The sequence below is a fragment of the Rhincodon typus genome, chromosome 4 (genome assembly GCF_021869965.1).
Source record: "Rhincodon typus isolate 14 chromosome 4, sRhiTyp1.1, whole genome shotgun sequence".
NCBI lineage: Eukaryota > Metazoa > Chordata > Chondrichthyes > Orectolobiformes > Rhincodontidae > Rhincodon > Rhincodon typus.
In genome coordinates this window covers 38,442,175-38,455,956 of record NC_063335.1, presented here as the reverse complement: position 1 = coordinate 38,455,956, position 13,782 = coordinate 38,442,175, and the positions used below count along the sequence as shown (strand labels likewise).

The 13,782-nt window shown below is 38.6% G+C and overlaps 1 protein-coding gene across 7 annotated transcripts in view; it reads right to left on the bottom strand.

Moving 5' to 3' along the window:
• The window catches only part of LOC109916896 (zinc finger protein 236), a 141,063-nt gene that overhangs the window by 55,233 nt on the left and 72,048 nt on the right, over positions 1–13,782 (bottom strand). For all 7 annotated transcript variants that reach the window (XM_048595669.1, XM_048595670.1, XM_048595674.1 and 4 more), the window contains exons 16-18: positions 11,783–11,934; positions 3,614–3,717; positions 2,151–2,302 (exon numbers count right to left, since the gene is read on the bottom strand). In XM_048595669.1, coding sequence (XP_048451626.1) covers positions 2,151–2,302; positions 3,614–3,717; positions 11,783–11,934 — 408 coding nt within the window. The remainder of the gene's footprint in view (positions 1–2,150; positions 2,303–3,613; positions 3,718–11,782; positions 11,935–13,782) is intronic.

Sequence of the window (13,782 nt, the reverse complement as noted above, 5' to 3'; positions counted from 1 at the left end):
TCAACACTTGCACCATGCTAGCACTCTGAAAGAACTCTCCAATTAGGCCTATTTCTCTGCTTTCTCTGTAACTTTGTACATTTATTCAAATTGCTTTCCGAAGTTACCACGAAAATTTTCTTTTGACACGTCAGAGTCAGTCATTTCCTCTCAATTTAGTTTCCAAGTGAGAAAACAAGTCATTCTGTTCAGATTGGCAGACATTTCAATTTACTTGATTTTTTGTCCAAACTGATGTACTTCTTATTATATCTGATTCAAACTTCATGGACAAACTGGGCTCAATTTATGCCTTGCCACCACTCAACTTGCAGCTTGACTCAACTTGACCAGAAACATGCAAAGGATTGACTCATTGATTCATTGCTAAACCCTATTTTTAGGTAGACCTCAACACAGCTGACCAGAGCTCCAATTACAAACAGGAACAGATGACACTAGCGTGGGCAAATGGAGGAAAGAATATACAACCCAAGACTCCCATTCCATTCCTGTCTCTAACACCATTCCTCATTCCATCCACAAACCATGAGCAGTACAAGTGGATGAGCTAGCAATCTCTAGCAGTATTTAATGACCTTCACTGCAGTGAAGTAAAACTAGAAGAAAGTCTGTTTCTCCTATTTACTGCAATTCCCCAAGTCGTTTTGGAAGCTACAAATAAAAAAAACACTGGCAGTGTAAACCAACACTCTCTTCCACACTTGACACTTCTAACTCTATCCTTTAAAGGGCTGCCATAGGCTCATCAAGATTGGTGCCCAACAGATTACTACCCTCATGATCAATAAATTGTCTGTAAGGAATTTGATTGGTGGAAGCAGCTCTAATTCTATTATCTGACGTTAGTAAGGCCCAAATCATGAAAATCAGTCAAGTATCACCGGTGAGTTATGCAGGCATCCTGCTCACCAAATGATCAATAAGATGCATACAAAAAAAGAAATGCACAAAACAGTAAACCCAAACATTAGGCTATTTAATAAGAGCCCATGGTGTTGGAGGTAGTACATTAGCACAAATAGAGGATTAGCTAATTAACAGAAGACAAAGTTGGGATAATGGAGTGCATTTTCAGGATGCAACATGCAACTAGTAGAATGCCACAGGGATTAATGCTGGGGCCACAACTATTTATGATATATATTAATAACTTGGAGGAGGAAAGTGAGTGTCCGGACGTCGCCAGCTGGCCAGTATCTATTGCCTATCCCTAGTTGCCCTCAAGGTGGTGGTGGTGAGCTGCCTTTTTGAATCTCTGCAGGCCACATGCTGTAGGTTGATCCACAATGCCCTTTGGGAGGGAATTCCAGGATTGTGAAAGCTGCTAGTTGGCCATTATTTATTATTATATGGGAAAATGCGAGGTTATGCACTTTGTCAGCAGGGACAGAAGAGCTGAATTTTGTCTAAATGGAGAAAGACTGCAGAAAGTTACAGAATAGAAGGATTCAAGAGTCCTCAGCCATGAATCACAAAAAGCCAGCAAGTGAGATCAGCAGGTATTAGGGAAGGCAAATGGAATGCTGACCTTTATTTCAAAGGGAATGGAGTATAAGAGTAGGGAGGTTTTAATAAAACTATACAATGCACTAATCAGACTACAGTTAGAATACTATAAGAGAATCAGAAGAGACTAAGAGTATAGAAAAGTAGAGAAAATTATAAAGACAAAGGAGATGAGTCGGTCAACGAAATTAAATTTTTGAGAAACATTAAACTAAAGGACGGCTATGATGGGAATAGGACCATTAAGAGATAATGAGGATAATACCTGCACAAGTAATGATAGAGTGACACCAGAAACATTAAATAACTGTTTTGCTCCAGTAGGTAGAAGGAAGATAGAAAAGGTAGATGTTATTTAATAAGGAAAAAAAGGCAAGTGTATTTAAAATTGAAATACATATTGAATAGATTAAACAAACTCAATAAAAACCCAATGTCTGGATGGATTGCACCATGACTGAAAAAAACTAGGGATAGCTGAATCATTACTTCTCACATTTAATAATTCATCAAAAAAGATGCAGTGTCATTGCTGCTTGTCAGGTGTTGCTCAATCTCTAAGGTGCTGAACACTTCGGAATCTTCTGAATTCATGAAAAGGTGCTATAAACAGGAGTCCTTCCTTTTGTTCAAACCTCTACCTGTGTGCGTCCGCTGATGTGCTTTCAAAACTCCTGAGGATACGAAACATCGACTGCACTGAAGGCATTTGAAGGGCTTTTCACCAGTGTGAGAACGTACATGCTGTTTCAGATGGCTTGATTTCTTGAAGCCTTTCGTACAGAACTCACACCTGGGAATACAGGGAAAGTCTCATCAAATTCTTTAAAGACCAACAAATTGCCTAGTTGCAAGAAGTAATAATCTACAAAAGGAATTCTTTTAAAATTTTGGGAAGGTACAGGGATACAAAAAGAGACACGATTATCTGGTACCCTTCTCTCATAGATAATAGCTAATTTAAGAACTGACATTAATGACAAAGTAAACAATAAAGGACCTACTGACCAACAAAACAAGTCAGGTAAAGCATCAGGCATTGAACGTGGGGGCAGAAAAAGAAACAACCAGCCCAAGTCTCATTGCTGCTGTATCCCAAATTTGCCTTGAGACCGCAAAGTTGTGGTCAAGATCTGATTTTTTTTTTCCCTAAAACACCATGACAAACTGGAAAGCCTACCTGCCATTCGGACACTCAAGTGGTCCCCTGGTGAGTTTTTCAGTGAATCATGTCACTTCTCAGGAGGGTAAGATTCTGCCCAGTATGTGGTATGGGCTTTACATGAATTCACAGAGGTCAAGATGAACACCAATTCATAAAGACAAAGCCAAAAGCGGATCAAAAGAACAGCAAACACAGATGCGACCAACAATCAGGGTAAACATATACCCAGTGTCATTAATTTAAAGTTTAACATGTTACCAGTTAGTTACTTGAAAGTTCATGTTGCTTTTAATTTACATTTTGCACCTGATGTTTACTGGCTGATGAAAATTCCTTGGAGTATTGAGAGGAGGTGGACTTGCGACAGGATGGTGGCCTCTGTCTATTGCTTTGCCAACAATTGATTCCCATCCCAAATCTCAGAGTGGGGTCTTTAGAGTAAGTCGTCAGCTATGTTTCCAGCCTCACAACGTCTATGCCAGAGAAGTCAGACCTGTCCTGGGCAAATGTTGGTTGGGATACTGTTTTGAAGAAAACATTACCTAGCTACTCTCTCCAAAGATGTGGAATAGTTTTAGCATCTTCTATTGCTGGTTTATCAGGAGAACAACCCTGTTCTTTCATGTGTCATGCAACAGAACTTTCTTTATGTCCACTTGAAGAGGAAGATAGTAGCCTAGATTTAACGTTTCTTCCATAAATGTAACAATTAATTGAAACTTCAGGTAGTTATAGTGTCAATTCTGACCTGAACCCAAGACTTTCTGTCTCACTGGCAAGAGTGTTACCGCTGAGCTAGGTTATGACTGACCTGAAATGTTGACATTGAAAGTTTAAAAGAACAGTATAAGTTTAGACAGCAAAAAAAAAACTGATAATGCTTCACAACTTACCAGGAAGTTACCCCAACACACACAAAAAACTCTCACTGACTCTAACCTGTATGTTCGTCTAACTTGGTCTTCACTGTCAGAATGAAATGTTGAGCGATGGCTTTGAAGATGTAGGTTTCCTGATGACGGCTCATGCAATAAACGGGTCGTCTGTAGAATGTGCATGAACAAAATACGAAAGCCATATTTTAAAAAACGTGATGAAAGGTTGTCAAAGGATAATAAAATGTTGAATTACACTTGCGACAGTATTTTGCAGATCATATTGCAAAACAATTGACCTCCAAACTTAATGAATGGAAATCATTTTTACTTATGCCAAAATGCATAACAGTGCATTTATCTCACATTCTGAAGCTGGAGGATTTTACAAAGAAAAGAACTCCGTCATGCCCGCAGAAGGTGATGAATGAAATATTGCAATTAATTAATCAGGAGATTTAGATCATCATCAGTAATATATTCACCTTCTGGCTACAATGTACTGAACAATTAGTTGAAATAATCTGGTTCACAAAATCTTAGAATTGGTATCCTGCGAAAGGAGGCCATTCAGCCTATTATGTCTTCATCAGTTCTCCGAATGGCCATCATGACTTTGTACCAGTTCCCCGTAACCCTGAACGTCATTTCAATATAAACAATCAAGTGAACCTGCTTCTACCTCACTTCCAAGCAGTATATCCCATACACCAATGACTTGGCTGTGTGAAAAAGGTTTCTCTCATATTGCATTCACTGCAAATCTGTGCCCTCTCGTTCTCGATCCTTTTACAAGTGAGAATAGTCTCTCCCTATCTACTCTGTCCAGTCTCTTCGTGATTTTGAAAATCTCCTTCAGCCATTTTTGTCATAGAGTGATAGTCATAGAGTCATCTTCTCTCCAATCTTGTCATAACTGTAGTTTCTCATCCCTGGAGACATTCTTCTTCTACACTCTCTCCAATGTATTCTCATCCTGAAGTGAGGTGCCCAAAACTGCACACAATACTCCAGTGGAGGTCTAACTGATGTCTTACACACTTTCAGCATAACATCTGTGCTCTTGTACTCTAGGTTCCTAGAAATGAAGCCCAGGATACTGTATGCTCTATTAACTGTTCTTTCCAACTATCTTGCCATGTTTAATGGATTATGCACAAATACACCATGTCTCTATACTCCTGCACAACTTTAGAATAGCACCCTTTATTTTATACTATATCTCCATTTCCTTTCTACCAAAATGTATCACCTCACACTTCTCCTGATAGTAACTCAGCCATTTGCAAATTTGCAGAAACAAATTAGATAAGAGACAGGAATGTGTGACTCAATGATGGGCGTGCGTAAGTGGGTTCTAGTTGGTGGGGCACGGGAACCAGTATTGGGGAAGGGGGATCTGTACCATTGGGACAGTCTCCACCTGAATTACGTTGGGGCTGTATTCTTGCGTGTTGTATAATTAAGCAATTAGGGAAGATTTTAACCTAAATATTGAGGATAGGCGATCAAATTTTGGAAGATGTAGTAAATCAGAGTGGAGATAAGATTAAAGAAAATGTTATTAATATGTCATAGATTTGTACAGCACGGAAACAGACCCTTCAGTCCAACTCGTCCATGCCGACCAGATATCCTAAATTAAATCAGTCCCAATTGCTAGCACTTGGCCCATATCCCTCTAAACCCTTCCTATTCATTTACCCATCCAGATACCTCTTAAATATTGTAATGGTACCAGCCTCCACCACCTCCTCTGGCAGTTCATTTCATACACGCATCACCCTCTGTGTGAAAATGTTGCCCCTCAGGTCCCTTTGAAATTTTTACCTTCTCACCTTAAACCTACGCCCTCCAGTTTTGGACTCCCCCTACTCTGGGAAAAAGACCTTGGCTATTCACACTATAAAGATGTTTATAAAATCATGAGGGATATGGATAAAGGTCACCCCTCAGCCTCTGACGCTCCAGGAGAAAAAAGCCCCAGGCTATTCAGACTCTCCCCATAGCTCAAAGCCCTCAACCCCAGCAACATTCTTGTAAACCTTTCAAGTTTAACAACATTCTTTCTATAGCTGAGAGATCAGATTGGAATGCAGTATTCCAAATGTGGCCTAATCAATGTCTGTACAGTCACAACATGACATCCCAACTCCTATACTCAATGCACTGACCAATAACGGCAAGTGTACCAAATGCCTCCTTCACTACCCTGTCCACCTGCGATTCCACCTTCAAGGAACTATGAACCTACACTCCAAGGTCTCTTTGATTGAGAAGTTGTTGTCTTGCTTGCCAAGCTGGCTTGTTCTTGTTCAGATGGCTCGTCACATGCTAGGTGACATCATCAGTGATGACATCCCTCATCAGTCTGAACGAAGACAAGCCAGCTCGATGAGCAAGTCAACAATCTCACCCACAAACCAAGCTACAAATCTTTGCTAAAACTTTAAAGGTCTCTTTGTTCGGCAACAGAAATGATAAACTGACCATAACAAAAGAGGATAGAGAGTACAAATCTGAGAGTAAATCAAAAGGTAAGGTTAGAGGTAACAAAAATAGTAAGGAGAAAACTTTATATCTAAACGTATGTAGTATTTGAAACAAAATTGCGAGAAATAATTAAGGACAATACAATCCAGTAGTCATTATGAGATGACACGGATACATAACAGAATATGAAAGATACTGAACATTTATATGGGAAAATAATAGGAAAAGTGTGTAAGTGTGGCTCTATTATTTAGTGATGGTGTTAGCACAATAGAGAAGAATGACCTAAGTTCAGGAGGCAAGTACATGGAAAACAGCTCAAGTAGAAACGATAAATGATTAAGGCAAGAGGTCACTTGAGGGAGGTTCACTGACACTAACCACACGTTATGATTAACTATAAAGAAAAAATAATGGGAGTGCCTCAGAAAAGGTATAGCAATAATCACACCAGATTTTCATCTACATACAGACTGGAAAGGTCAGGTGGTCAAAAGCTAGTGTAGATGAAGACTTCATCCTAATTTTCTGGATGGTTTCTGCAGCCAGAGAGGAAGTTATAGTAGACAATGATATCGTGCAATGAGGTAAAACTAATTAACAAACTTATAGTAAGGATGCCCCGAGGTAGCACACCACAAACTGAATGAATTTTACATTCAGTTTGAGGGAGAATGGAGTGGACTCCTGCGACATTTTTTTTTTAAACTGGGGACAATGATGAGCACATGAAAGGTGCGGTGCCTAAAGTGAATTTGAAAATTAGGTTAAGGATAGGTCAATAGAGATGCAGTGAGAGACCTGCAAGGATATGATTCAGAATAGACAGAATAGATATATTCCAGTAAATAACAAAAATTCCAAGGAATGAACTCACCATCTCTGGTTAACAAGAAAGGTTAAAGATAACATCAAACATAAAGAAAAAGCATACAATTGTACAAAGATAGTTGGCAGGTCAGAAGCTTGGACAGAATGCAAAAGAATAGCAAAGAATGGCCAAAATAATAATATGGAGGGGAAAATTAGAGTGTGTGCAAGAATGCTAGCCAGAAATATACAAACAGATCGTAAGATTTTCAATAAATTTTTAACAAAGTAAACAGTTAACAAAGTGAGCATCGGTCCTTAGAAAATGCCTGTAGAATTGAAAATGAAAATAAAACAAATGAATTGAACAAGTAATTTGCATTTTTCATTACTACAGAGAATACATCCCAGGAACAATTGTAAACAAAAAATAAAAAAGTGAGCAACTCAGAAAAATTACAATCACCAAAGATACTGAGTAAATTGCTGAAACTGCAGGCTTACAAATGCCTATGTCCTGATGAATTTCATCCTAGAGTCTTTAACAAACTAGTAAGTGAGGTTGGTGATGCAACACCATCTACCTACAGTGCAGGGATTGCAGCAGTTCAAGAAGGCAGCTCACCACCACATTCTCAGAGGTAACTAGAAATGGGCAATAAATGCTGGCCAGCCAGCAATGTGCATGCCCCATGAGAAAACAAAACAAATTGGGTTTAAATTTCCAAAACTTCGACTAAATCACATTAGATTGGAAGATAGCAAACGTATGTCCTTTATTCAAAAATGGAGGAAGACCGAAAGAAACTATAGGCCACAGTTGGCTTGACATCCATCATAGGAAATATATTAGAAGTTGTTACTAAACAAATTATAGCAAGCCACTTAGATAATTAATCAAGGAGAGTCAACATGGTTTTGTGAAATGGAAATCAACTTTGACTAATCTGTTGGTGGTAATATGTTTGACAAATAACATGCCATGTTTTTAAAGGGGAGCCAGTAGATTTCCAGAAAGCATTTAATAAAGTATCACATCAGATGTATCAAAGTGTCACACTATATTGTTAATAGGAAGTAGTGAATAGGCACAAATAGGTCTTTTTTTGATGGGCAAGATGAGACAAGAGGTGTACCATAGAGATTCGTGCTGGAACCTTAACTGTTTACAATTTACATAAATAACTTCAATGATGGAACAAAAGGAGCAGTTACGAAATTTGCTAATAGCACAAAGAAGGTAGGAAAGTAAGTTGTGAAGACAGCACAAGAAAGATATGTATAGCCTAAATGCATTGTCAAAGACCTGGCAAATGAAGCACAATATGAAAAGATGTGAAACTGTTTTGGCAAGAAGAATAAAGATTACCTAAATGGTGTGAAATTGCAGAGTTCTGAAATGCACAGGAATCTGGGTGCCCGAGTGCAAAAGTTGCAAAAGGCCAGTAAACAGGTACATCAAGTAATTAGGACAGCCAATGGAATGCTGTCATTTAATCATGAACATAAGGAAGAGGTGATACATCAATTATGCAGGGCACTGGTGAGACTACGTCTGGAGCACTGTGTGCAGTTTTAGTCACCATAATAAAAGAAGGATGTAAATGCATTGGAAGGAGTTCAAAGCAAGTTTACAAGACTAATACCCGGAATAGGTAGATTAGCTCATGAGGAAAGTTTGAAAAGGTTAAGCTTGTATCTGCTGGAGTTAAGTAGAGTTAGAGGCAACTTTACTGAAATTCATAAAGATCCTAAACAGGGTAAACATGGAGAGGATGTTTTTTATTATGGAAGAATCTGGAACTAAGGGTCACTGTTTAAAAAGAAAGGGTGGTTCGTTTCAATCAAATGAGGCAAAAATCCTTCTCAAGGAGTATCTTGAGTGTTTAGAACTGTTCCTGAAAAGTGATGAAGGTAGTATCATTAAGTATTTTTAGGGCAGAGATGAATAGGTTCTTGTGAAACAAGGTGGTAAATGTTACTAGGGTAGATGGGAATGTGGATTTGAGATTATGATCAGCTCAGCCATGATTTTATGAAATGATGGAGCAGGCTCAAGAGCCCATCTCACCCCTTGTTTGTATGAATATCACCTGCCACTTACCTGAGCATTCAATGTCCTTTTGAAGTTCTAAACTGCCTTCCTCACAGTTTACAATGCTTTCAAGTTTTCATAGACAAAATTTAAAATTTTCCCTTGTACACCAAGATCTAGATTATTAATAAAATCAGGGAAAGCAAGAGTTCCAATGCCCACCCATAGGGAATTCCATGACATACCTTGTTCCAGACTGAAAAATAACCAATAACTATTACGTCCTATTTCCTTTTACCAGTTGATTTTGTATCTACATTGTTTCTGTTCCTTTATTTCAGAGTTCCAACGTATCTCTGTCCAGCTCCGTATCAAACACCTCTTGGAAGTCCACGTCAGCAGGATTACCCTCATCTGTTACCTTCAATTAAGCATGATTTTCCCTCAAGAAACCCATGCTAGCTAGTTCTTGTTAATTAACACACATTTGTCCAGGTGACTATTAATTCTATAGTGAATTGTTGTTTCTAGAAACATTGCAACCAGCAAAGTTAAACCAATTTGCCTGTGATTGGTGGGGTTATCCTTCCACTGTTTCTGAAACAAGGATGAAATGGTTGCATTTCTCCATTCCTTTGGCACCACCCCATACCCAACGAAGAGTGAAAAATTATGGTCAGTGCCTCTGCAATTTCTTTTCCCACTTCCATCAGCATCCTCGAATGCATCTCATTTGGTGCCAATGCCTTGTCAACTTTAAATACCAACAGCTTAGCCAAAACCCACTCCTTTATCAATTTTGAATCCTTCTAGTGTCTAAATGTCCTCCATTGTTACCATGGTCCCAAACTTGAAATAATATTTAAAGTACTCAAATGGAAGTAAAATATACAGTTTTAATTTCCTTGCAGCTACTATATTTATATGGTTAGTCCAGTTCAGTTTCTGGGTAACGGTAGTGGAGGTTTCAGGGCGGTAATGCCTTTGAATGTCAAAAGGCAATGGTTAGATTCTCTCTTACTTGAGATGGTCATTACTTGGCATTTGTGTGGTGTGGAAGTTACTTGATATTTGTCAGCCCTATCTTGCTACATTTAGATTTGAACTGCTTCAGTATCTGAGGAATCGTAAATGATTACAGAATGTTTAGTGTCATCAGCAGAAACCCCACTTCCAGCCTCATGATGGAGGAATGGTCATTGATGAAGCAGCTGAAGTTCGTTGGGCCTAGGACACTACTCTCAGGAAGCCCTGCAGAGATGACGTGGAGCTAGGATAGCTGACCAAAAACCACAATCATCTTTCTTTATGCCAGATGTGACTCCAGCCAGTGAAGAGTATCCCCCCCAGTTCCCATTGCCTCCAGTTTTGCCAGACCTTCTAGACACCTTTGCTAGACACCACACTTGGTTAAATACAGCCTTGATGTCAACAGCAGTCACTCTCACTTCACCTCTGGAATTCAATTCTTTTGAACATGTTTGAACCAAGGCTCTCATGAGGTCAGAAGTGGAGTGATTCTGTTACCTTTATCAATACTGTCGTAAATAGACAGGCAATTAGCTGCAATCTAAATTCTACTTTTACATTTCATATTAACTACAAAGGTTAAAATTTAAATTTTCCAAAATTTTGAAAAGAATGCAGTAAAAATACTGAATTCCTCTCCTTGTTTTAACATCACTTATCACATTCTAGCTTACCCCCATCTACTAATGTGGTATAGTTTTTGAAGATCAGCATCTGTGCTTTGTTCAGCTGCTGGGGGGCAAAATTCTCCTTAAGTTTGTATTTAATCTCTATCAGAGAATGAACACACTGACAAACACAAACATTAGCTGCATGCTTTTCAACAGAACAGTGATTTCACTGCTTTTTCTGACTAACTACTCAGATGTATGATTCGTGATTGGTCAGCTAACCCTGAATAAAGCTCTTCCATCCCCATCTTCTACTGAACCGATAATGATTGACAGCACGTTCACCATCAGCACTCAAAAAAAAGTTTAATTTGAGCTTTCTTTTTTAAAATAAAGCCAAATTACAGCATTCGCATTCCATTGCTTCAATATGAATATTGAATATAATAATGGGGGAGATGCAACTAAACTGTATAGCGAACCGTAAAGATTCACCTTGATAATATTAGAGAGAAACATCAGATAGTTGTACCTACCAAATACTTTATTGTAAATCTAAACACAATTTAGGAACAAAGGAACAGAAGCAGGCTACTCACTCCTTTACGTCTGCAATGCCATATTAGACACTGCTGATTATTACCTCAATACCATATAGCCATCCAATCTCTTTACCTGTGGATACCTTTATCCCACCAAAAAAAGTCTCTAATTATCCCAGCATCCTTTAACAGAAATAGCAGATTTCTTGTTCCCATTTGTTTGGAAAAGTGCTTTCTAACTTTTCTTCTAATTAGTCTAACTCTAAATCTAAGACTACCTCTGCTTCTTTTCGATTGCCTCATCAGCATTTCAAACATGTCGCTAAAATGTGCAGCTTATCCAGAGGGAAACTGGTCATCCTTCCACAGATTAGCCTAGATTGCAAAATATTTGTGTATTAAGTAATTATCTGGATGACAGAGTCTATGGGCTGAATAATCATCTGTGCTGTTATGTCTCTATGATCATCGGAAAAATTCAACATCAGTGATTATTGTATACCATAACGGGTATTTCAAATACTATAGTCTAGATATTAAAAACTTTAGTGGGCCCATTTGAGGGTAATTTATATTTTTATACAGTTGATTTCCAATTTCATAGAATAACCTTTTGAAATGTAATAGTAGGCTGTCAAAGTTAAGTACTAAAGATAGAACAAGGAACATATCTTGAATAATTTAGTTTAAAATATCATTTATTTAATACTCACCACATTAATGCTGTCTGTGGTTGGCACCTGAAGCAGACTTTGCTGATGGTAACTGGGAGTTAGAGCTTGTGACTCCAGGCTACTGGAATCCTGCAACTGTTGCACTGCTGTAAACTGACCTTGTTGGCCAAAGCTATCAGCAATAGTGAAACCTAGTTTCAAAAAAAAAAAATTAATTTATTTTGTTCACTGAAAATTGATATTTAAATGACATTCTGGAACAATTATTTGTCAAATTGTTAAGTGATAGCTGTGTATACTTTTCTTTCCTGTTACTCTTTTTTAAAAAAAAATGCAATGACATGACTGGCCGCAAGACAACAATTAAATCAGATGTTGAAGTTATAAATTGGAGTCTTGAAGTTACTTCCTTCTTGTGAGCTCTTCTATTAATCCAATTTTGATCTCTTTGCGTATCACTGATTCCTTTTTCCTCACCACTGGCGGCTGTGTTTTAGCTGTCATGGTCTCAAACTCTGGAATTTCCATGGTAAACCTCTCTACTGATCTCTGTGGCCATCACTGACAAATATTTTTGTCACCTTCCTTGGTCATTTCCTGTCTAATAATGCTTCTCTGAAGCAAAGCACACATGTTATTATATTTGAGGGGTCATTTAATGCAAAGTTAGATGACGCCAAGATAGGTAGCAAAGTACGCTGTGAAGAAGACAAGTAAACACAGGTGGATATATACATATTCCATAGGTTGAGTGAGAGTGTGCAAAATCCTAACAGATGGAGGGTAATGTAGGGAAAAAGTGAAGTTGTTCACTTTGATAGGAAGAACAAAAAAAAGCAGATTATTTAAACAGAAGACAACTGAAGATTTCTGACATGCAATAGGATTTAAGTGTTCTGGTGCCTAGAACACAACGGCACAGGAACAGGCCCTTCGGCCCATCATGTCTGTGTCACCATGATGCCATTCTAAACTAATACACCATAAACAGGCAGATGGCATATGACTTACAGTTAGTGTGTATATAGTATGCAGCAACAGTAATAAGGCACTATCCTTTACTATCAGAGGAATCAAACATGAAAGTAAGAATAAAATAAAGAACTGCGGACACTGGAAATCTGAAACAAAAATATAAATTGCTGATGAAACTCAGCAGGTCTGGCAGCATCTGTAGAGAGTAAAGAAAGTTAATATTCTTAATCTGGTGACCGTGTTCAGAACGGACAGCATGTAGGAAAAAGTGGTGTTTATGCTGATAACAGGGGTAATGGGGAAAAGGAGTGAGCAGATAGGTGCACAGGACACCAGGTAGGAGACAACAGTCTCCTCTACACTAGGGAGACAAAGTGCAGACTGGGTGACCACTTTGTGGAATACCTACTGTTTAGCCATAAAAATGACCCCATGCTTCCATTTGCCTGTCACTTCAAGGCAGCACCATGTTCCCATACCAACATTTCTGTCACAGGCCTGCTGTAATTCTCCAACAAGGCTTAACTCAAGCTAGAGAAACTTTGCAGCTTTCAGGGCCCAACAGAGTTCAATAGTTTCAGAACCTGAAAACTCACTTCCATGTCATTTACCCACCCCCACACCCGAGATCCTGTCACGATTTAGATTGCTTTCAGCACAGCCAACCCATCTTCACACATTCATAGTTTCCATTACCACCTATTTAGCCTTTCTTTTCTTTCCTGGCTTACTATTAACAATCCTTTTGTCTTCCTAACTTTTATTTTTTCTGTCTCTGTCTCTCTCTCTGGGCTCCATCTCCAACTATCTAATCATTCCTTTCCCCCTCTTCTCCTGTCAACAGTGTAAATACCACTTTTCCTAGATCCTGTCAATTCTGAGGGGGGTTGGGGGTGTCACTGGACTTAAAACATAAACTCTGTTTTTCTCCCTCCACAGATGCTGCCAGACCTCCAAGTTTCTCCAGCAATTTCTGTTTTTCTAAAGAAAGTAAAAATGTCATTGAGATAACAAGGTGTAGAGCTGGGTGAACACAGCAGGCCAAGCAGCATCAGAGGAGCAGG